This window comes from Onychomys torridus, chromosome 16 (genome assembly GCF_903995425.1).
Source record: "Onychomys torridus chromosome 16, mOncTor1.1, whole genome shotgun sequence".
NCBI classification, from domain to species: domain Eukaryota; kingdom Metazoa; phylum Chordata; class Mammalia; order Rodentia; family Cricetidae; genus Onychomys; species Onychomys torridus.
Window position 1 is genome coordinate 54,273,435 of NC_050458.1, and position 22,654 is coordinate 54,296,088.

The following is a 22,654-nucleotide window of genomic DNA, read 5'->3' on the forward strand; positions in this document are numbered from 1 at the left end:
GGCCTTAAACTTGAGCTATCTCTGCTTCAACACCATAAGTGCCAAAATGACAAGCCTGTGCCACCACGGTTGGCTCTGAGACAGTATTTAAAGAGATAATGGGAAAATATATTTTTAAGAGGTAATGATTCATATTTTTTTCACTGATGAAAAAGAGATTCATATAATTAAGATCAGTGAGCCTCAGGCAGAAAAGACATGTTAAATAAATCTACACCAAGATGCAGCAGATTGAAACTTCAAACACTAGAGATGGAGATTTTTATGCACAGTTCAAGAAGAAAGAGAATTGTTAATGTGTTACAGTGGAAATGGATGTTGAGGTAAAAAGGAAAGTTAAGATTAAAACAGTGAGGTTGGGCCAGGCGGTGGTGGCGCACGCTTTTAATCCCAGCACTTGGGAGGCAGAGCCAGGCGGATCTCTGTGAGTTCGAGGCCAGCCTGGGCTACAGAGTGAGTTCCAGGAAAGGTGCAAAGCTACATAGAGAAACCCTGTCTCGAAAAACCAAAAAGAAAAAAACCAACCAACCAAACAAACAAAAAACAGCGAGGTTGGGAAACACTGAGGATGATAAATAAGAGGGCTCTGAGCCAATGTCAGCAGGCTCCCCCAAAGTCCCCTCCCTTAAGGAAGGTGTGCAAGTCACCATTGCTCTTTCATATATTCTTTTTTTTTTTTTTTTTTTTTTTTTTTTTTTTTTTTGTAAGGCTTGAGGCCTCACTATATAGACCAGGCTGGCCTTGAACTCATGTAGACAAAGCTGGCCTCATACTCACAAAGATCTACCTGCTTCTGCTTCTTGCAAGACATGATTAAAGGCATGTGCCACCATGCCTGACTGTGCATTTCTGAAGGATGGACATGGAGTGATAATTCATAAACCATTGTGCCAGGGGTTTTCTGTGTGTCACAACACCTTTCTGCAGAGAGGGAGAAACTGAGTTCTGATGCATTGAACCAGTGGCTCATGTTCAGAAAGTTAGTTAGTGGCTAAAGGGAGATGGGTACCACAGTCTCTCAGATCCTAAAGCTGGAGACTCTGTGCTCTTGGAGCTAAATAGAAATCCCACAAATACCACAAATCAATTGGGAAGTAAAAGCTCCCCCCACCCTTTATGCTTTTGAAACCTGGATGTGATAGAAGAGGGAGGCTTGTGGAAGTTATAGTCTGAGATGAGTTCAAGGTTGTACAATTCCAAATGAATCCTGAACAGAAATCCTGGAGAATTCATGGAGAAGCCACACACCATTGGCCATTCAGAAATTAAGAAACTGGTTGACCAGGGTGTCCTTACTGACTATCCGAGTTCCTTCTGCCCCTATGGATTATCTGAATTTTGCCCTGTAGTTTCCAGCCTTAATACACTAGTGCCTCATTCTTCCTTCAGAACTCATTCCAACTGGAGGCTCCCTATCCCTTTTTCTCTAGCCTGTCCCTCACCACTTTGATCTCTCTCCATCTCACAGTTGGCTCCATTTCGGCCCTTTCTCTCTACAGAACTCCTTAGCAAGCCCACGTTTCACACTGGAGGTTGTCCATACTCACAACAGAGCCAAGAGCCTAGTTGGCCTCAAGAAGCAGTGTGGTTCTGTTGAAAGAACACAGCCTCAACCTCTTCTGGTGCCCACCTTTATCTCTCAGGTTCTGCAGTCTGTACTGCACACAGAAAGTTCAGTGTTGGCCCCTGGATGGTGGGCTCCGAATCCAGACCCCTTTCACACCCTTTGGGCCAATGTCACTGTCCTGGCTCCGTTAGCACAGTCAGGGAAAACACTGCTCTAGCCGGGGCCAGCAAATTTTAGGGAGAAGTTTCCTTTGGCCCCATCAGCACCCAGCGGAGAACAGCTCCGACCAGCTCCGATCAGCACCCACGGGTGGACAGCTCCCCCCCCCCCCCCCCCCCAACACACACACAGCCACACGTTCGCAGGTCTAGCGGGTTGGGCAAGAGCTGGCGAGCCGGCCAACTCGGCTGTCTTTTCGGATTTCCTGGGGGGCATGAATGCTGTTCCTTGGGCCTCACCCACCCCCACGAGCCGCCCACCTCCCAAGGAGCACGGCACAACGCAGATAACTCGAAGTGCGCAGACCCGGGTCGCTACGATCCTTGGCTCCTGGGTCTGTCGCACCCATTCCCCCCCCCCCCCCCGGCCTCTTCCGGGGCTCCTTTTGGTCTGTCTACCAGCCGGTTCCTGCTCCCACCTCTTCCTCCTCGCCTGTTCCCCGCTCTGACCACGCCAGCCACAACCGCGGGCTCCCGGGACCAGCCACCTCTCCACCATCATCACCGCCAGCATCACCACCACCACCACCACCACCACCACCACCACCACCACCCCACATCCCGCATCTCCCCCGCTCCCGCCCCCTCCTCCGGCTGGACCCCGCATCCCCCCGCCCCCCTCAGGCCCCGCCCTGCGCCACTCCCTCCCCTCACCCCTGCGGCGCGGCTTGCTGCCGCGGTGTCCTGGCAGGGCGCTGAGGTGTGTCGCCGGCGGGTGTCGCAGGGCGTGTCACGAGGTGAGTGGGGAGACAGAGGCCGCGAGCCTGAGCACCAAGGGCGCGCGGTGCTCCTCACCCCTCCCCCTAGCTGCCGGCCGGCGGTTCCCGGGAAGATGGCGGATCGCGCGGAGATGTTTTCCCTCTCCACCTTCCACTCGCTGTCGCCTCCGGGCTGCAGGTACGCACCTCGGCGGGTCTCATCTTCTTCACGTGGGGTCTCCTCGGCCTGCTACCACCCCCCCCCCCTCAACCCCCCATCATCGACTTCAGCTACTCAGGCCAGGGGCCTCTTTGGGTTGCAGGCCTCTGATGGAGGCTGCCCATCCCCCATCCCGGGCTCCGGGTCCCTCCGTGTTTGCTCCCTGTCGAGCAGATCCAGTGGGGTACACACACACACACACACACACACACACACACACACACACACACTCCTTTCCCGTTGGGATACCGAGCCGCACCCAGTCGGGACAGATGACCTGGCAAGGGTGGGGTCCCTAGACTGACCCTTTGAGGGATTTTAGGCAGGGTGCCCTGCACCTAGTGCGTTCTTGGCAGTGTGTCCTTTTGGCCTTGCTGCGTCCCTTTCCGTAGAGGCTAGGGCCTGGCCCCTACCCTCCAGGCCTGGGGAGAGTGCAGTCAAGCTTGAAGCTCTGGGAGTGGGATGGGGGATGTTGGGGTGAGAGGGGGCTGGACCTTTGGGTGTAGGCCTGCTGGGTAGGAGGGGGAAGGGGACACAAGCAGAGCAGCTGGACCCCTCCCTCTCCTATTGTGGCAGCATCGACTCCCCGCTCCCCGTTGGCTCAAGGTGTCTCCCCAGAGGCTAAAGCTGGGACCCACAGGGGCTGGGAGCGGAGCTGAGGAGGAGGGGGAGGGGTGTGGGGAGGGACGGCTCCTCTGGGCTCATTTGCTGTGAGGAAGGAAGGGGATCCGGAGGAGAGCAGTGCCTGGGGTCAAAATGACATGGCCTTAGCCTAGGAATTGGGGGCCCTGGGAGCTGGACATTTCCCACCAATGTCCTCAGGATCAGCTCTCGGGCCAGGAGCCTAGGACTGGTAGCTCTCTGACCCTGGCACCCTCTTCAGGCCTCCCCAGGACATAAGCCTGGAAGAATTTGATGATGAAGACCTGTCTGAGATCACCGACGACTGCGGACTGGGCCTTAGCTACGATTCAGACCACTGCGAGAAGGTGGGGAAAGGGTTGGGTGCGGAGGTTCTGACTGAAGGAGAGCTTCTTCACACAGGCTCAGTTTTCCTAGCACTCCGGTGGGTTTAAGGGTGTCTGAGTTCAGCTTCCATGCAAGAAAGCCTCTGCCCTTGCTCATAGCCCTTTGGTAATTGTCTTTCCTAACACATTTGTTGGCCCTTCAGAGGGCCCCTCTGTCCGTTCTCCCCAGCGTAGCGCCACAGGAGATTGAAGAGTGCCTTTGCTTGGGTGCCTCTCTACTCACTTCCCACAAAGGTTTCCTGCCACCACCACGTCCTTTCTGTCTCATTGCCCTCTAAAATCTTTTCCCTCCTGCCCCCTGGCTCTGTCTCTGCATGTTTCCATTTTCATTTGTTCCGAGAAAATGCCGTGTGTCAAGTGCAGGGGGCTTCTGGGTATTGGGGGCAGAGCTGCAAACTCCTCTCCCCCAGCTTTCCGTTTAGCAGGGGGGGAAATACAAGTGAGAGAGAGATCACGGATAGGCCAGTGGTGGGATTCCAACTGGACACGAAGTGTGGTGAGGGGGAAGGGCATCCAATCCAGACTAAGGAAATCAGGAAGACTTCGCAGAGGAAATGTCAGTCATAACCCCGAGGTTAGCAGGAGGCAGGCAGATGGGGGTAGGTAGGAGGGTGTGGAAGAGAGGAATTGCTGGCAGAAGGACTGGCTGTGCCAAAGACCCTGGGGTTGGTACAGATTTGGTGAATCATCAGAGTACAGGTTCTCCTTATTTATACATTTTGTCGTTACTTATTGATGATGTTGCCACGGGTGAGTTCACCAGTGTATAATGTGGACATGACCCCGTTCTGGTGGTCTTAACCGTCTGGTGTATAAGACAGATCAAAAGCCATGAGTTGTGAATTGTTAAATCGCTATGAAAACAACAGTGTGGCTGTGTCAAATATGATGGGATTTGGGGGTGAATAAAGCTGGAAGGTTACTTGGGGTTACTCTGAGAATGTCTCAGACATTTGGGCCCTTCCTGGAAGTGTAGCAATCAGTACATATCTTAAGCAGACGTGTTTGCAAACAAACAAGCAAGCAAGCAAACAAGCATTGTTCTGTTGATGGGGTGAACTGGGAAGAACTCTTCAGTTTCTGCCTTTCCCCTGTCCTCATACCCGGGACTCCAGGATACTGCTGTACTCTAGCCCAGCACTGTCTTGTCCCTTCTTCCTGCAGGACAGCCTCTCCCTGGGTCGCTCAGAGCAGCCACACCCCATCTGTTCCTTCCAAGATGATTTCCAGGAGTTTGAGATGATCGATGACAATGAGGAGGAAGAAGAGGATGAGGAGGAAGAGGAGGAAGAGGAGGAAGAAGGAGATGGGGAGGGCAAGGCAGGAGGAGGATCTGGTTCAGAGGCACTTGTTGGAGAGACCCTTCTTCCCTCTCCTTCCCTAGAGGAGTCCCACAAGCACCGACCCACCACCCTCCACCTGACCACACTCGGGGCGCAGGTGAGCTTCCTGATACATACAATGCTGAAGTTGAGTTTGGAGCCCAGGCAGCAGGCCCCTCCCTCTCTTGATTGTGGGAGTGGTCTTCAGCCACACTGATTTTGTCCTCCTGCCTAGGACTCCTTGAACAATAACAACGGCGGCTTTACCTCTGCACCCCCATCCTCCTGGCAGGAGACAGTGCTGCGTTCCCCAGCCCAGGAGCCCGTTAAAGGTGAGGGATGGGGGCCAGCGGAAGGGGGAGGGAAAGGGAGGAATGGCTAGGTGCCCCCGAAGGAGGCCTGCTTTCTGGAGGCACTGACCCAAACCCCTCCCCTGCAGAGCTCCCGGCCCCTGTCATGCCCGCTGAAGAAGAGCCCCATGAGGTACGGTCTCTGGTACACCCTGGTTGTGACTGTGAAGGGAACCAACCCCCAGAGCCACCGGTGTTAGGTGGGGCCTCGCCTTCCTCTGATCCTGGTATTGAGGCTGACTTGAGAAGCCACTCCAGTGGAGGCCACGAGGGCCGGCGAAGCAGCCAGGAGCTCTCATCGCCAGGCTCGGACTCTGAGGATGCAGGTGGTGCACGCCTGGGCCGCATGATCTCGTCCATTTCTGAGACGGAGCTGGAGCTGAGTAGCGACGGCGGCAGCAGCAGCAGCGGCCGCTCATCACATCTCACCAACTCTATCGAGGAGGCTTCCTCGCCAGCCTCAGAGCCTGAGCCTGAGCCAGAGGCACTGCATGAACCTCCCCGCCGCCCTGCCTTCCTGCCCGTGGGCCATGATGACACCAACAGCGAGTATGAGTCCGGCTCTGAGTCTGAGCCTGACCTCAGCGAGGATGCCGACTCGCCCTGGCTGCTCAGCAACTTAGTGAGCCGCATGATCTCTGAGGGCTCCTCGCCCATCCGTTGCCCGGGCCAGTGCTTATCTCCAGCACCACGTCTGCCAGAAGAGGCAACATCACAGGCCAGCCGGGTACCCCAGGACTGCCAAGACCCTGAGGCGGTAGCAGGGCCCCACGTGGAGTTGGTGGACATGGACACCCTCTGCGGGTCACCTCCGCCGGCCCCTGCAGCGCCTCGGCTTGGCCCTGCGCAGCCTGGGCCCTGCCTTTTCCTCAGTAACCCGACACGGGATACCATCACCCCGCTGTGGGCCACACCGGGCCGCACTGCCCGCCCTGGCCGCTCCTGCTCCGCTGCCTGCTCGGAGGAGGAGGATGAGGACGAAGAGGAGGAGGAGGAGGAGGAGGACGATGCAGAGGACAGCGTGGTCCCTCCTGGTTCTAGGAGTACCCGGGTCTAGTGCGCCGCTGGATGCCTCGCTCGTGTATGATGCGGTTAAGTACACACTAGTCGTGGATGAGCACACTCAGCTAGAGCTGGTGAGCCTGCGGCGCTGTGCAGGCCTGGGCAACGACAGTGAAGAGGACAGCAGCTGCGAGGCCAGTGAGGAAGAGGCCGGAGCTACATTACTAGGTTGTGACCAGGTGCCAGGGGATGCGTCTCCTGACAGTCCGGACCTCACCTTCTCCAAGAAGTTCCTCAATGTCTTTGTCAACAGCACATCTCGATCCTCCAGTGAGTGGGAAGTGGGGGGAGGTGGGAGGCAGGCAGAGGAAGAAGCACCATCCTGGCCCCAGGCCCTATCTGCACCCCCCCCCCCCAAAGTGTCCAGGAGGCCTTAAGTTCTAGAAGTGGTCAAGGCCAGACACTTCTTTTTTTTCCTGGGACATTGAGCAGTGATTTCCCCCAAGGGGAAGGGAGTCAGTCCATAGTGGCTTGCTCTTTCTTCTTTTCTTGACTTAGGATACCCGACAGTGTGTTGCAGGGAGGGGATTTGGCTCCAGCCCAAGGCCAGGCCTTTAAATACTTTCTTTCTCCTTGGAGTTCCTGATTCTCCCCATCTCTTGTCTCTCTTGTCTGACTCTCAGGCACTGAGTCCTTTGGTCTTTTCTCCTGTCTGGTCAACGGGGAGGAGAGAGAGCAGACACACCGGGCTGTCTTCAGGTACATCAACTCCCTTGCCCATGATGATTCCCCAGCCCCAGTCTGCAGATTCCTTAGGACATTGCTGTATGTGACATACCAAGGCCTGCCTGGTCTCAATCGATCTCTCACCCTGCCTCAGGTTCATCCCTCGGCATCCAGATGAACTGGAGTTGGACGTGGATGACCCCGTGTTGGTGGAAGCTGAAGAGGATGACTTTTGGTTTCGTGGCTTCAACATGCGTACTGGCGAGCGTGGAGTGTTCCCTGCCTTCTATGCCCATGCGGTGCCCGGTCCTGCCAAGGACCTGCTAGGTAAGACCCCACCGGCCACCGAAGACTTTCTCCTGTATCACCCCCTGACTTGGGTCCATGTGACAGCCCCTCCTCCCCTCCCCAGGGAGCAAGCGGAGCCCTTGCTGGGTGGAACGCTTTGATGTGCAGTTCTTGGGCTCCGTGGAAGTACCGTGTCACCAGGGCAACGGCATCCTGTGTGCAGCCATGCAAAAGGTCAGTGCGGAGATGATGGTAGGCACGGGCTGGAGGCCCACCTGGATGTCACCCCAGTCCCACAGGGTGGCATAGCTCCTGTGGCTCCGAGGCCTCTAGCCTTGAAGGGGGATGTTACAGGGCTGGCTCTCAGGCCTGAGTCAGAAGCCTAAGCAGGAAGACCTAGGGCAGAATGAAGCAGCTGTGCCACTTACCTCTGGGCCTATTGGTTTAGTAAAGCTCTCACCTCGCTGCTGGTTCCTCCTCTCCTAAGCCGTCAACTTCCTGTCTGGAAATTAAAACCAATTCTCATAGCCTCTTCCCTGGGAGTCCCTTGTTCACTCAGTTATCTACTTAGTGGACAATTGTCAGTACCCGCTGACCTGCCCCCTGCCCCAGAAACCGAGGCTGGTGATGGGTCCTGAGGAGCAGGAGAGACCAGCTCTGTATCAAAGAGTTCCTGCAAGGTTATGGGGATCAGGCCAGGAGGTGGCTGGAAGTGTGGGCAAAACAAGTTTTTGGCACCTGAACCAAAAGAAGCAGCAGCCTGGTTGGAACAGAAGGGAGGCAAGCTAGGTGCAGGGTGAGTGAGGATTGGCTTGTTCTGAGAGCCAAGATGGCCAAAGGTCATCCTTTTGTCCTCCAGAATTGTCTCTGGGGCCCTGAGGTAATCTAAAATGAACAGAGGCATGAGGGGAGAGAGAAAGAGAGAGAGAGAGACAGAGACAGAGAGAGACAGAAAGAAAGAGAGAGAGAGACAGAAACAGAGAGAGAAGAGAGAGAGAGAGAGAGAGAGAGAGAGAGAGAGAGAGCGCCCATGAAGGGTTCCTCAAGATCCTCCCTTCTCTAACTTCTCCCTCAGATTGCCACAGCCCGGAAGCTAACCGTGCACCTGCGCCCTCCTGCCTCCTGTGACCTTGAGATCTCTCTGAGGGGGGTCAAGCTGAGTCTGAGCGGTGGAGGACCTGAGGTGGGAGTGTGATAGGCTGGGGACCAGAGGCTTGGAGGGGGCAGTGGGGGGAGGTGTTAAAGCCCAGGAGAACTGTGGGGCAGGGATGTACAGGAGGCTTGGAGGGGGCGTGGCTCCAGGCTGGTCTTAGCCAGTTTGGGATGATTCTGCTGACCTCTGCTCCAGTTCCAGCGCTGCAGTCACTTCTTCCAGATGAAGAACATCTCATTCTGTGGCTGTCACCCCCGAAACAGCTGGTAAGGACTTTCCTGTTCCTCTGATATTCTTTCAAATGCTGAGGGTCACTGGTTCTCTGATCCCCCCCCCCCCCCAGGGCTCCACCTATACTGATATGGTTGCCCAGTCCATGCCAGTCAGGCTAGACACTGGTCCAGCTGCGACTCTACAGGGGTGCACCCGAATCCTTCTCAGTTCCACTGTAAGGAAAGTCGTGGCGGAGTGGATGGTTAATTTGCGTGACTATGAAGTAGGTGGTGGCTGAGGAGTAGCTGGGTGTGCCGTGTGTGTAAGGTTAGGGATACATGGTATTAGGTATTGAGATCATAGACTGCTTCCCTTACCTCAGTGCTGCCACAGACTGACTATGTGCCATTTGACAAGATACTGATGCTCCCTATGCTTAGTTTCTATTGGTACACTCACAGGGCTATTATGAGACGTGTGAATTAATATAAATGCTTAAGTAACCTCTGTTAGCCATGGGACAGTGGCTCTGACTGGCCACAGTTTGGGGGTGGGATGAGATCTTGAGTCTCAAGCTGCTCATCTGGATAGCAGTTGCCGTTAGCATTAATGGGGTGCCCAGGGCTAGGTCAGTGCTCTCACACCCCCTTTGTCCGTGTCTCCACAGTTATTTTGGCTTCATCACCAAACACCCGCTGCTAAGCCGCTTTGCCTGCCATGTCTTTGTGTCCCAGGAGTCTATGAGACCAGTGGCGCAGAGCGTGGGGTGAGTGGGAAGATGGAGCAGGCCCCCAGGGAGGATATGGGGCATGGAAAGGCTCAGGTGCACCGGTGTGTGTGTGTGTGTGTGTGTGTGTGTGTGTGTGTGTGTGTGTCTGCAGTTTGTTAGAAAGGGTGCTGTGCGGACATGGTTGCTAGTCAAGACAGTAGTGCAAGGCTGGGGAGTTACAGGGGGAGCACGGGGCTGAGCACTGTTCTCTCCGTCTTTGCAGCCGGGCCTTCCTGGAGTACTACCAGGAGCACCTGGCATTTGCCTGCCCCACAGAGGATATCTACCTGGAGTAGCACCCACCTCCCTCAGCTCCTGTCTACACAGCTCTGGGTATCTCAAGGCCACCATGGCTTGAGCAAGGACTGGATTGGGGACCTTTGGAACCTTACGTTGTTGTGGGAGTCCCTGGGCTGGGAACTCTTAATCCTTTATCCCCAGGTCATGGCTTTCGGGAGCTGTTGGGGAGAGGAGCCTCGGCAGCCATACTTTTCTTCTGATGCATCTTTTCTCTCTTGTCCTCCTTCGTCCTGTTCCTCCAACTACCTTTCCTCTGTCTCCCACCTCTCTGTGCCTGTAGACCTCGCTCTTTGCTCTCTCTTTTGGAGGTAGGACTTGAGGGAGGAGAGTAGGTTCAAGGTAACTGATGAAGTCAGGTCCCCTAGTGGTTCCCTCCTGCCCGTCTCCTGTGATTTATAAATGAATTTTAATTTTTATAGTGAATCTCAAGGGATCATCCGGTCTTTGATCACAGGAAGGGACCCTAGCCCCAACCCACAAGGAGCTCAGGGGAAAGAGGGAGGGGTTTCTAAGAGAACCTTCGGGCAATTAGATGGTTCTTGCTCACCCAAAGCCCCCCAAATGCTGCTAGGAGGAGGGCACACTAAGGGGTGCTCCCAACAGGTCATCTGCTTTGCCGCTAACACCCCTGCAAGTCCAGCGAGTGAGTATCTGCCCCGCGTATGACACCTGCTGTGTACGTGGGCCCTGCCCATGGCCTCAATAAACTCTGCTTGGTGTGACCCTGGCTGTTTTTAAGGTGGTGCCCAGTTGGGGGTCCAAGTCTCAGGTCCTGCCTGTGGCAATGGAAACAGAGGACCCAAAGTGAGGGGGTTATGGGAATTGGAAGAAGTCTTCAGTACTTTCTGAAGTCCTGCTGAGGGTGGGTCACTGCATGCTGTTCTAGAGCCTTGTTGGAGGCAGTGTCTGGAGGTCCTCACAGAGGCTTTCTCCAAACACACTTGATTTCCTGCAGAGACAGCCCAGGCCTGAAAGAAGGCACTGGCCACAGACCCTGTGTCTTTCCCGTGTAGGGTATGGGGAGAGGCATGGTCCAGATCGTTGTGTGTGTCAGGGTGGGGGGGTGGTGTTTTATGTGTGTGTGTGTGTGTGTGTGTGTGTGTGTGTGTGTGTGCGCGCGCGCGCGCACCGTGAACAACTTGAGAAACAATGTCTGTGGGTCTTAAAATTGGTATTTTTTAAAAGTCATACTCAGAAAGCCAGAAGAAAATAGGTGACTTAAAAAAACAAAAAACAAAAAACAAAAAACATGCTTGTAGCCTGTAGGTGATTATGGAGCCTCACCAAGAGTCTCTCCTGGGACCCCTAAGTGACTCCAGCCTCAGCAGGCAGTAGGTAGCCCCTGAGGATAGGTCTGTGCCCTCTAATCTTAAGCAGTACTATAGCAAGATAAGAGGTGAAGGCTGTGAATGAAGAAGTGGACAAAGGGAAGTCTTGATAGTTCACTACATAAAAATAAAAAACTCTTAGCAGGGCATGGTAGCACATACTTATAATCCAAGGACATTGGAGGCTGGAGCAGGATGAGTATAAATTTGAGGCCAACCTAGACTGCATGATGCAATACTATCTCAAAAAAAGAGTAGTAACTATAAAAATAAATCATCTTAAATGTTGCTTCAGTGTGTCAACAAACAAAATATTCATAATATATGTAAAGATCAGGGATGAAGACCAGTTGCTGTGGAATTGTCACTTTTTAGCTGGTATGCCAGGACATCCCACATGTCCAAGAAGATTTGTAAATCCCTTTCTGTTACTTAGCAATGCTATAAAGAGACAGACAGCAGCTTGGGGGTGGCATGAAACCTGTACCCCTGTGCTGGGATGGAGGAAAGGTCTCCAGACCCACACAGCTTTGCAGCCGAGACCATTCCACTTCCAGTTCTGTGCCCTTTGTATCTTGTATGCCTCCCGGGGCCTGGCCTCCCCCCACCCCCCACACACCTCCAACATGTCTCTTTGGTTCTTCATATGATTAATATGTTTCCTTCTGCCTGGCAATTAGCACAGCTGTGGGACAAGCTTGGTGGCCTTTTTTTGCTGCTCTCCTCCTACCTCTCCAGCTGCCCCCCAAGCCCTGCTCTGTGCTGGCTTGCAGGCAGGCAGGCATAGGGAATAGCTACACCCCTCTTCTAATAATGCACTTGGCGGCCTGAGATCCTAACCTGCACGCACTGCACACATATATCTCCTTCCAAACAATGTGTCTAGTAACTTGTTAGCAACCTACCAAACAATGTATCTAGTAACTTGTTAGCAACCTAGGACCCCCACCTGCATTGAGATGCACGCACACTCCACTCGGAAAAATGGGGTAAGTTTCTCCTTCCCTTTATGACTACTAAACTTTATATCCTTTCAGTCATATCCCACTAATGTCCAGTATGAGACTAGGGAGGGTGATTTGGTGTTAGCTGGTTTGGGGGCACATGTGCATTAAGGCAAACTGTTCTGTAGGTGAATTTTTAGGGAGAATTCCCTATTTACCATTTTGTACCTATGCATAGTTGGGCATGCATATAATTAAAGCAAGATGCATTGCAGGAAGAGACATGTGCACTAGACAAGGGGTTTATATATTCTAAGCCTGTCCTTCAAAATAGAGAACCACCCAAATTATGCCAACAGCACCTCCTCCTCCTTTAGTCTCCATAAAAGAATCCTGGAGGCAACAACCCACTCATATGGCCCGCAGTCACCCTTGACAGCATATCTGACCTGTACTGTCGCTTTGCTTTGAATAAATTTACCTGGCTTATAAGGTGTGTGCTTATTTCAGTTTCTCAAATAAGATGCCAAGAGCCTGAAAATATCCAGGCCACTGGTAACAGCTTTGTATCGCCCACAGACCCAGACTACAGGTTATAATAGCTTTGTATCGCCCATAGATCCAGACTACTAGTAATAGCTTTGTATCACCCATGGAACTGACCATGAGGGGCAGATCCATACACTGTGCTGTGTTGTGCACTAACTCATAGCTCCAGCTGACCTCACGGTCACTCCCATAGAATCACTCCAACAATTGGCCACTGGGCTAGTGTTGAGAAGGATTACTTGTAAAGGGCCCCAGTGACTGCTCAGGGGACACCACACACACTTTGAACTAAAGTTTGAATTTACAAGAGACTCCCCCATCCATTGTAACCATTTGTGTTCTGTGTTTTACATTTATTTTTTCTCAAGTCACCTAAATTTCAGGGCTGAGGATAGACCAGATTCCTCTTGTCTGTCCATTGTTCTCACCTTCTCAACTTGGATTAAATTGCCCTGCTTTTCCTCCTGGAACTTTATACAACAAACAGCTTCCTCCTCGGGGCTCCCCGTCGCCCTGGCACCTGCAGCTACCTGGGCAGATCACTGTCCTTAAATGTTGCAGCAATTCCTTTTAAACCTCAGTCTGTCCTACTTACACCCCTCTCCGGTTCCCCTCCCCGTCCCTCCCCTGCTACTACCAGTGTTCTGGGAGCACCTGCTGGCCTTCCCTGTTTGTTGCCCAGGAACCATCCACCTGGGCATTAGGAGGCCTGGGCCTTGGTTACTGCAATACCCTGGGTCCTCCAGACAGTGCAGCACCTTATGCACAAACCTCAGAGCTCTGCAGAATGCTTCTAACTTGGGGAAACCTAGGTCAAGGGAAGTACCCTACACAAGAAATAGTCACTTATATTCTCATTTAAGTTACTGAACATAGGCTAGAGTGGCTCCCTGGTGGAATGTGCACCTCCCTGCATGTAGCCCTAGGTTCAGATACTAGATACACACAAGTGGAAACAAACAAACAAACAAAAAACCAAAACAAAAAAACATACAAGTAATCTAACTACTAAGCAACAGAATCTACTAAATTGAAGTATATTTACATAATTGGAATATTAAGAAGATATGAAAAAATATGCTTATATTTTATAATGAAAATTGTTATAATATTAAGAAATAGGGGGCCGGGCAGTGGTGGCACACGCCTTTAATCCCAGCACTCAGGAGGCAGAGCCAGGTGGATCTCTGTGAGTTCAAGGCCAGCCTGGGCTACCAAGTGAGTTCCAGGAAAGGTGCAAAGCTACACAGAGAAACCCTGTCATGAAAAACCAAAAAAAAAAAAAAATGGGGCTGGAGAGATGGCTCAGAGGTTAAGAGCACTGACTGCTCTTCCAGAGGTCCTGAGTTCAATTTCCAGCACCCACATGGTGGCTCACAACCATCTGTAATGAGATCTGGCGCCCTCTTCTGTGTACATAATAAATAAATCTTAAAAAAAAAATACTTTAAAAAAAGGGGGGGGGGTTGGGGATTTAGCTCTGGCAAAAAAAAAATATGGAGAATCATACATAGTATTTTAGAGATTATGAATTGAAAACTGCTAAGAGAAAGCTTTAAAAAAAATGAAAGTTGAAGCCAAGATCAAAAACATTGACTTCGGGTTGGGGATTTAGCTCCTCAATGGTAGAGCGCTTGCCTAGCAAGTGCAAGGCCCTGGGTTCAATCCTCAGCTCAAAAAAAAAACCAAAAAACAAAAAACAAAACAAAACAAAAAAAACATTGACTTCACTTATCAAACATTTTAGAGATTGCTCAGCTGAGCAGTATGTTTCTACATACTTTGTAATGGTCACTTGAGTTGTCTTTTAGGAACTAAAGACAGCTCCAATACATTGAAAATACTGTCCCTTCACTTAGGCTGTGTAAGCATCCCATGGGTGGTCTTCTGACATCAGAAGGCCAAAAAAACTCACTCACCAAGGCTGCATTTATAAGCAAGGGTCTTCTGGAGCGCTCTGAAGTATAGACATACATGAGCAGACTGCCAAACGCTTCACTGTGTTTCCCCACCAGGCCTCAGACCACCTTGTTTATCCCATAAGCAGCACTACACCTTACCCATTGGAGGCTTAGTTGATAAAACACTATGACCAGAACCACTTCCATGTTATAGTCCATCATAAAAGAAAGTCAGGTCAAGAATGGAAGAAGAACCATGGAAGAATGCTACTTACTGACTTGCCCCACATGGCTTACTCGGCTGCTTTCTTATACAACCCAGGGCCACCTGCCCAGGGGTGACACTGCCCACCCTCTGTGGTCTGGGTCTACCCACATCAATCTTTAGCCAAGAAAATGCACACAGACTTGCCTACAAGCCAATCTAGTGGAGGCAATCTTGATTGAGATTCCCTCTTCCCAAATGACCCCAGCTTGTATTAAGTTGACAAAAACAAACAAACCAAAAAAACCCAGGACACCTTTTAAGTAAACAATAGTGACCCTCATCTCCTCTTCCACAATGGAATAGTAGAAGGACCTCTCTCCTGAGAGTTTTACCCCATGCAGGTAATTGTAATTGCTCTGATTTTGAGAGGGGAATGAATGGCCATGTCTTGACTGGAAGAAAGAGCCTTACCTCAGCTCACATTGGGATGGTCTCAGCTAAAAGCCTTTTTCAGTTAGGGATAGTACAAAAGGAGGCCATACTGTCCAGATATGGCTCCTTCCTTAGAAGGGCCCTTCTTCTAAGATAAGGTAGCAGAGTAGGCACAGGTTGGTCCCTAAGGCCTCTCTCTGTTCCTCCAACCTAAGCATGGCCCTTTGCTTTGAACCTTATGTTGATGTTGCAATTGGCCCCTCCAGTCTCTTTTACCCAGCACACATTTCCTGGGATTAGGAGGCCAGGGTGTATTTCATTTCTTTCTGTGCCAGTTATTATTCTGTGATCACAACAAGCTAGTAGAAATTTCTAAAAGGGAATTTATTGGGAGGGGACTGGGGTCAAAAGAGGGATGAGCCAAGGATACTAAAAAGGATTTGGCATTAATACATGTACTCTTCCTTCATTGCTGATGGGTAGATATAAGGTTTCTTAATTCCTAAAAGGAATGTGTTCATGGTGAAACAAGGATCAGGTTAGTGCTGAAACCTCTAAGGTTACACATTTTAACTCCACAGAGAATGGTGTTTGGGTAGGGCAGCACTGCCTTCCTTCCCAGACTAAGGTTACTGAGTGTGTCCCGTTTGCTTTGATACATTGTTACCGGCAAAAGTATCTTGTTCTAGGAGTACCAACAGACTAGTTCACCCATCCCAAAACACCAATAAAAAAATGAATAGTGAGCTGGGTAGAGAAAGATTTAACCACGGTGGCCATGTTGTAAAGAGCAAAGGGGTTCTATAACCTTGAGCCTATCTTCAAGCGGCCAACAAGGAACTTGAGATTTTTATGGAAAAGGGCAATAAATGGGGGCAGGGGTTTGAGAGTCTGCATAACCGAGGGCAGATGCTCTCGATCAGGTCATTATTTCAGTTCTTGTTCTGCAAGGGATTCTGGAGAAGTTACCACCGTCATTGCTTGAGAGCAATCTGGTTTCCAAGCGATTGCTCATTCTCCACGGTGTAACCTTGCCATCCCAGGTAGTCGCCCTCTTTCGAAGGGGTGATGTGCCTTGCAAAGCTTAGTTGTTGCTTTGGGGGTGGTTTAAATCCTTGGATAGAAAGATGTTTACCAAGCAGTTCTTATTAGTACTGTGGTCCCCAGTACAAAGGGGGAGAGATACTGACTCAGGAGGGAAGAAAGTTAAAGTGTTTAAAAAAAAAAAAAAAAAAGCCAGAGAAGGACGAAAATGGAGTCAGCCCAGTGACTTGTGCCCTCCTCAAAAACTACGTTTGTAATTAAGAACCTTCAGAAAAGAGGTGAATTGAAGGAAACATTATTCCATGAAACGTTCCCTTTTACTCCCCCTTCTGGTCACTTGAGAAAAATGCATGGGAAAGGACAGCTAGGCAAGGGACAATACCTAGGAGGCTCCTAGGAAGAGGTATTGGCTTTTTTTTTTTTTTTTTTTTTTTAATCAACAGCATAGAAATGAGAAAGATAGATGTTTTTTGAGGTCACCTTGCTCCAGCACTGCACAGAAAACATGATGAAATCAGAATCATGTGGGGCACCAGGGGGCGATAACTGTTTATGAGTACATGTGTGAATGTATGTATATATTCAAGTGCATGTGTATATGTGTCTGTATCATCCATGTGTGAATGTACCTGTTACTGTATGCACGTATCTGCACAAATATTCATGATATGCCTGTGTGAATGTGGGCACACATGCACATGTGTGTATATGTATAGGTATACCTGCATATGAGCCTCTGTACAAATAGATTGCATTTGGCTGAAATAATGAGAAACAAGCATGTATGCACACATACAAATCATAGCAAAGACTGTGGCTATTAAACAGTCTGCTCATCTCCTATTCCATGATTTTGCTCTCATATGACGAGTATTATTGCTTTAAAGGACTGCTACAGATTTTTATTGAAGTGTAAATTACAGAATGATATAAACAAATATGAAAACCCTGAGTGTATAGCTATTGGTGGCTTTATTCACATACATATCTCAAGTCACCTCCTCTTCAGACTGTAGCATGCCCAGGTTTCCTATTGTCTGTCTAGGCAATACCCACACACTGCACTCTGCAAGATTCAATGGCACTGAAACCTCACATGTACCTGTCTTTCCTGTGTTAAGAGCATCTTTATCCTTTGAGGACACTACAGAGTAGTACATATGATGGGATCAGCATTAAAATACACCCTATGCTGATGGAAGAATGGAGCAGAAGCTTTTCCCAAAGGTTGTACCCAGGTGCTGATATCTACTGGTTTTGATAGGGACTGGTTGTTTTTATGTGTCATTATTGTTGTTCTCAAGGTGATGTATGGGTGTTTCATGTTTCAGTTCTTTTTTCTATCTTCACCTTGAACAGTATCGATCATCTGGGACCAGCCCTCCACTTTGCTAAGTGATGCAGGAGCTCTTTAAGCCAGGATAAGTTCCTGCTGGATATCCCCAAAGAAACCTCTACCTTGTGTGCATAGCCTGGGGGCACAGCAGACCTTGGAATGTGGTCAGGGTAGCTTCTCAACCAGATAAGAGGTTATGGAGTTATATGGAAAACGGAGATGTAGAGGACCTCAAGCAAACATCTGGAACATGAGGTATTCTGTCTCCGCAAAGCTGATCCATACATTCCATTCAGGCCTCATTCCTGCCAGGCCACATCGGCTGCAAGTGGCAAACAGTTCACCAGCAGAAGCACCAACAGGCAGGATTTACTTTTTTACATTTGATGCTCTCCAGGCAGGCAGCTGGAGACACTGGTTTAATAATCACCTGGTTCTCTCCAGGGCCAGCAACACTGCTAAAGTTAGGTTCTCACCCAGATCACCCCACCCAACCTGTCACTCCCTGGACTCCTGGTCATAGGCCACTCCTGGACCAATCACTGGGATGTAATCCACTCAGGTTGGTCACCACCTTGAAGGAGAGAGGCTGTATGCTTGACACCTGGAAGTCTATCTCCCCTTAAAGAGAGGCAACAACAGTTTGCTAGAGATATTGGCACACCCTGAGGGCTACTGTTCTAATGTGACCAGTAGTGAGGAGCACCTGGGATGTATAGCACACATTGCCATACAAACAGGTAGGCAGACAGTCCAAAGGTCTCTTTCTATAGAGGCTAACATCTGAGGCAGAATATTGTGAGTGGAAAGAGCAGCCAGGCCAGCTTGCAGTAAGCCTGAGGGAATAGTGGGTCACTGAGAAGTTTGGAATTTGAACATGGTGCACTCCAACCCAATAGGTTTTTTTTTTTTTTTACATTTTTTATTATTATTATTATTGTCATCATTGCTCATGTGAGTGTGATGTAAGTTCAGACATGTGTGGGCGACAGAGCATGTGTGGAGGTCAGAGCACAATCCCCAGAGTTCCTGGGGATTGAACTCAGGCTGTCAGGCCTGCACAGCAAGCATTTTTACCCATCCAGTCATCTCATGGCCCCTGACAGATGTTCTTAAAAGTTACTTTGTAGAAAATTAGGTGGGATGAGGAGACCTGAAGTATGCACTATGGAGAAATGCCCCACTGTACTGTCTTAGGAGCTGCTCATGCTCCTTTTGGGGATCTAGCAGGGCCCCCAATTCCTTCACTCTATCTGGAATGAGCAGTTCATCACCTAATTCCAAGTGACAGATTTCTTAGAAGAACCAAGGTAGCCAGTTCCAGGGCCCCTAAGAGTGCTTCTTGAGGAAAACCTATGTTCCGGGGGGCTTTGCACCTTTAGGGTCTCCTGGATACCATGCCCTCACTACCCCTTCCTCACAGTTCCTGGCACCTGAATGCAGTACTGGCTTCTGTGAACAAACATGTCCATGCTTCAGAGATGTGTCTGTGAATACATGCAGATCACCAGGGCGGGGCAAATTTCAGAGCCTGGATGCCTGGGTTAAAATCCCAGCTTGAGCTCTTTCTGGTAAAGTGACATTGGACTTGAACAGATCCATGAGATTTCCCCATGCCTCAGTTTCCTCATTTTGCAGCACAGGAGAATAGCACTGACCTCAGAGTTACCACAAGGACTAGATGAATTAGCACACCTGCAAGTCTGATGTTATTACATTACCAGATACAAACTACACACTTGCCCCCCGCCCCTCTGGTGAACCATCACACACTCAGGATAGGGTTAGGGGTCCTGGGCTACCCTTGGGGGACCACTGTGATTTCTTCAGGACCCTCAGGTCTGGGCGTCTGGGCAGCTGCAGCAGATTGGGTGGGGAAAGCAGCTTGGCTGACAGCAGATCTGTAGGGCAGGGTCCTCACCCCTGGCTATCTGGCTGGGGCTGAAGGTCATGTCTGCATCATATTGGGCCTTGAGCAGCTCCAGGTGCTTCAGAGCCTGCAGAACTTCTGTGGAGATGTCTTCCATGCTTTCCAGAAGATTGTAGTTCTCGCCAGGGTCCTCCGACAAGTCATAGAGTAGTGGGGGCTCATGAGCGGTCAGAGGGCTGGCAGCGTGGCAGGCAGGGTCAGCAGTGGTGTCGCTGTGGGCAGAGCCTGGAGAGGGGGCCAGCTTTTTGTACAGGAAGGGGCAGATGATAGAGCAGCTGGGGGCCATCAGGGTCAGGGAGAGGAAGCCAGGGAGAGAGAGTTACCCTGGGTGTAGAAATGAGCCTTGTATTTCCCACTTCGCACAGCAAAGACCCCGTGGATCTCGTCTGGGTAGGGCGGGTAGAAGAAGACAGACTTCCGTGGGCTCTGAGGGCAAAGTCAAGGTCACAGGGTGGGAGAGATCTCTAAGAGCTCTTGTGTTAGGCACTGGTGGTGGACCCCTTTTTGGCCCACCCAAGGAACTCGCCAGGTGGTACTCAGAGGCCACTCATCAAAAGAGACATAAGGCATGGACTCTCCAGCACTGCCCAGATTCATACCTAAAGGAAGACCAGCATGGGGCAGTGGAGGTGGGAGGGGCAGTCAAGGGATTATTGGCCCTACCTCGCCTGTGCCTAGCAGCAAGGGGCTGAGGTCAACACCATCCAAGGTAATATTGGGCAGTGGAGCCCCGGTCAGAGCTGCTAAGGTGGGCAGCAGGTCCAGAGAGCTGGCCAGCTCGTGGGTTACACCTGTGGACAGACAGCTGTTTGGTCACCCAGTTCACCATCAAGGCTGGGGAGATAGGGCCAAGGGTCTACAAAAAGAGGGCCAGAGGACTGACCAGGAGTAATGTGGCCTGGCCAGAAGGCCAAAGCAGGTTCTCGGACACCACCTTCAAAAGTTGTTCCTTTTCCACATCGCAAGAGGCCAGAGCAGCCACCATTGGACATACGCATCAACTCAGGACTAGGATACACAAGGAAGCCATCAGTAATGAGAGGCCAAGGGCCCTGACCCACCACTGGTGACTACCAGCCCCATATTTTAAAGTTATAAATTTTGCCAAGAATGATCGTTATTTGCCTGTTTCCTCCCTTGCCTACCAAGACCAGCAACTCTGTATACCTGTGGTCCCCAGTCTGTGACCCCATGGATCGCTATAACAAGGCTAGCCATCTCTCTTAAGAGCCTTTTTATACCACAGTCTTCAACAAATAGCTGGGGCAGACGGACCCTAGAGTCCTTGCTTATGATGGAGCAATGAGTGTCCCCTGCTCTGGCTCGTACCCGTTATCTGCAGTGAAGATGACCAGTGTCTCTCCGAGCAGACCTAGATCCCCCACAGCTGTCATCAAGGCCCCGACAGCTCCGTCCAGCTCCATCAAGGAATCCCCAAATGGCCCACGGCCTGAGCGCTCTGTGAAGCTTTCTCCACTGAACTGTGGGTAGTGGGTGTGCTGGGGGCAGAGAGTGGAGTCAGCACGGGGCACAGGTCTTGGGCAGCCAGGAGGGTGGGGCCACGGTCACTCACGTGGGAAGCGTAGTACAGGAAGAAGGGTTTGCCCTGGCGCTGGGCATCAGCCATGAGGTCTCGGGAGAAAGACACATAACGGGCTTCTAGTCCAGGCAGCCAAGGGGGCTGGGCCTCCACAGACAGGTTGGCCAGTAATGGGATGGGAACCAGGCCTTGATCACAGCCACCACTGCAGGGAGTGTCTGGTGGGAAGCAGGTTAGGTTCTGACAAGGACCCTGGGGAGACAGTTCCAGTGAGAGAGGTCTGGCTATGGGTTAGGGGACATTGATAAGAGGGCTTGGATGTGGTGGTGGGGGCAGCGGAGGGCCCAGGTGGTTTGTACCTGGTCATGGGAATATGGGATGCCCAGGAATCGGTGGAAGCCCTGATGTGGGGGCAGGAAGGCCCCCTCTGGCCCCACTCCAAGATGCCACTTGCCAGCCATCCCTGTAAGATAGCCTCGAGCAGCTAGGACCTCAGCCAGAGTCACCTCCTCCAGGGGCAGGCCCCCTTGAGAGCTGGGCCTCAGAACTCCAGGGTACATGCCTGTTCGAACTGGGAGCCGGCCAGTCAGGAGGGCAGCCCTGTAGTACAAGCCACACAATCCATAATCTGTGAGTCCCACAGAGATGAGCACCGGGGAGGAGCACAGAGAGAGGGAGGGAGAGCTGAGGACTGACTCACAGAGACAGAAATGGGATGGGTAGGGGATAGGGGAGGGGTCAAGGTCCCTCACTCACCGAGATGGTGTGCACAGAGACACAGGCACATAGAAATCTGTGAACCGCAGTCCCCCTGCAGCCAACTGATCCAGGTTGGGGGTGGTGGAACTGGGGTGCCCATAGGAGCCTAGGTCTCCATAGCCCAGGTCATCAGCAAAGATCAGCACGATGTTAGGTGGGCTGGCAGTGCTCAGGCCTGCAGCCAATGCCAAAAAGAGGGCCTCCAGGGCCCCCATGGCAGAGATACAGATGGGCCTGTTTCTTCAGACCCTTGGTAGGAAAGGCAGAGCGATTCCAGCAGGTTCGTTCCCTGAGCCAACAGGCCAGCCCTCGCCTGAAGTCCCAGGCCCAGTCTTCCTTCTCCCCTGAGCCCCCAGACCCCAATACTCCTTCTATCAGAAGCCCCACTTTCTGAAGCTCCAGCGAATCTGTCAGAACTCGGGAGGTGGTGGCCTGGGGTGTAACTCCACAGGGCCCCTAAAGGACCAGGGCTTCTTTAGATTCACGCGCGGGGATCTGACCCTGTTCACCCAGAGGTCCTAGCACGGGCTCGGTTGGGATCAGGAGCAGACGTCACTTCACATTGACCCGGGAGGCCTCCGGCGCCATGGGACGAGGGCGGTTCAGAACTGAGGAGGAACTGGTCATAGACAGCGTCGGTCTCAGGCCGTCTGGGATACGCCCTTGGTCACGAGACACCTGGCTGCTCGAGAGGGGCGGGCGCTGGGACCGGGCGGTACGGAGGCGGGGAGGGGTGGAGCTGCGGCGGGGCGGGGCGGGGCGGAGCTGGGCAGCTGAGCGAGGCGGGTTTGTGTGCCGACGGGTCCTTCCCGGGATGGGGCTTATGCGG

The 22,654-nt window shown here is 51.6% G+C and overlaps 2 protein-coding genes across 6 annotated transcripts; one reads left to right on the plus strand and one right to left on the minus strand.

Annotated features, from left to right (window-relative positions):
• Positions 1-2,387: 2,387 nt before the first annotated feature.
• Mapk8ip2 (mitogen-activated protein kinase 8 interacting protein 2) lies at positions 2,388-10,576 on the plus strand. Its single transcript, XM_036208446.1, is given in 13 exon segments — positions 2,388-2,682; positions 3,587-3,692; positions 4,896-5,171; positions 5,289-5,385; positions 5,493-6,451; positions 6,453-6,735; positions 7,089-7,164; positions 7,286-7,458; positions 7,544-7,653; positions 8,495-8,602; positions 8,768-8,838; positions 9,453-9,551; positions 9,778-10,576. Coding segments are annotated over 13 exon segments (2,496 nt in total). The 5' UTR covers positions 2,388-2,617; the 3' UTR covers positions 9,851-10,576.
• Positions 10,577-19,292: 8,716 nt separating this feature from the next.
• Positions 19,293-22,523, minus strand: Arsa (arylsulfatase A). Of its 5 annotated transcripts, none has more exons than XM_036208849.1 (8): positions 21,823-22,523; positions 21,426-21,666; positions 21,100-21,318; positions 20,856-21,025; positions 20,410-20,534; positions 20,190-20,317; positions 19,850-19,912; positions 19,293-19,767 (listed from the first exon to the last, which is right to left on the minus strand). In XM_036208849.1, exons 1-8 carry the CDS (start codon positions 22,038-22,040, stop codon positions 19,432-19,434), a joined length of 1,500 nt encoding a protein of 499 aa, XP_036064742.1. In that variant the 5' UTR covers positions 22,041-22,523; the 3' UTR covers positions 19,293-19,431. The 5 variants fall into 5 exon arrangements, with proteins under 5 accessions (XP_036064742.1, XP_036064741.1, XP_036064740.1 ...); XM_036208848.1 differs by having other exon boundaries at positions 19,293-19,751; positions 19,850-19,952; positions 20,856-21,007; positions 21,823-22,522; XM_036208847.1 differs by having other exon boundaries at positions 19,293-19,751; positions 19,850-19,952; positions 21,823-22,521.
• Between the last annotated feature and the right edge of the window lie 131 nt (positions 22,524-22,654).

Bases quoted from the DNA above. Each gene is read 5' to 3' on its own strand.
- Arsa (XM_036208847.1), bottom strand. From the start codon at position 22,040: ATGGGGGCCCTGGAGGCCCTCTTTTTGGCATTGGCTGCAGGCCTGAGC. The intron at 21,026-21,099 runs GTGAGTGACCGT...CTCTGCCCCCAG, and splicing joins TCCTGTACTACGCTTCCCAC to CACACCCACTACCCACAGTT. The intron at 19,953-20,189 runs GTAGGGCCAATA...CTTTGCCCTCAG, and splicing joins TGCTGCTAGGCACAGGCGAG to AGCCCACGGAAGTCTGTCTT.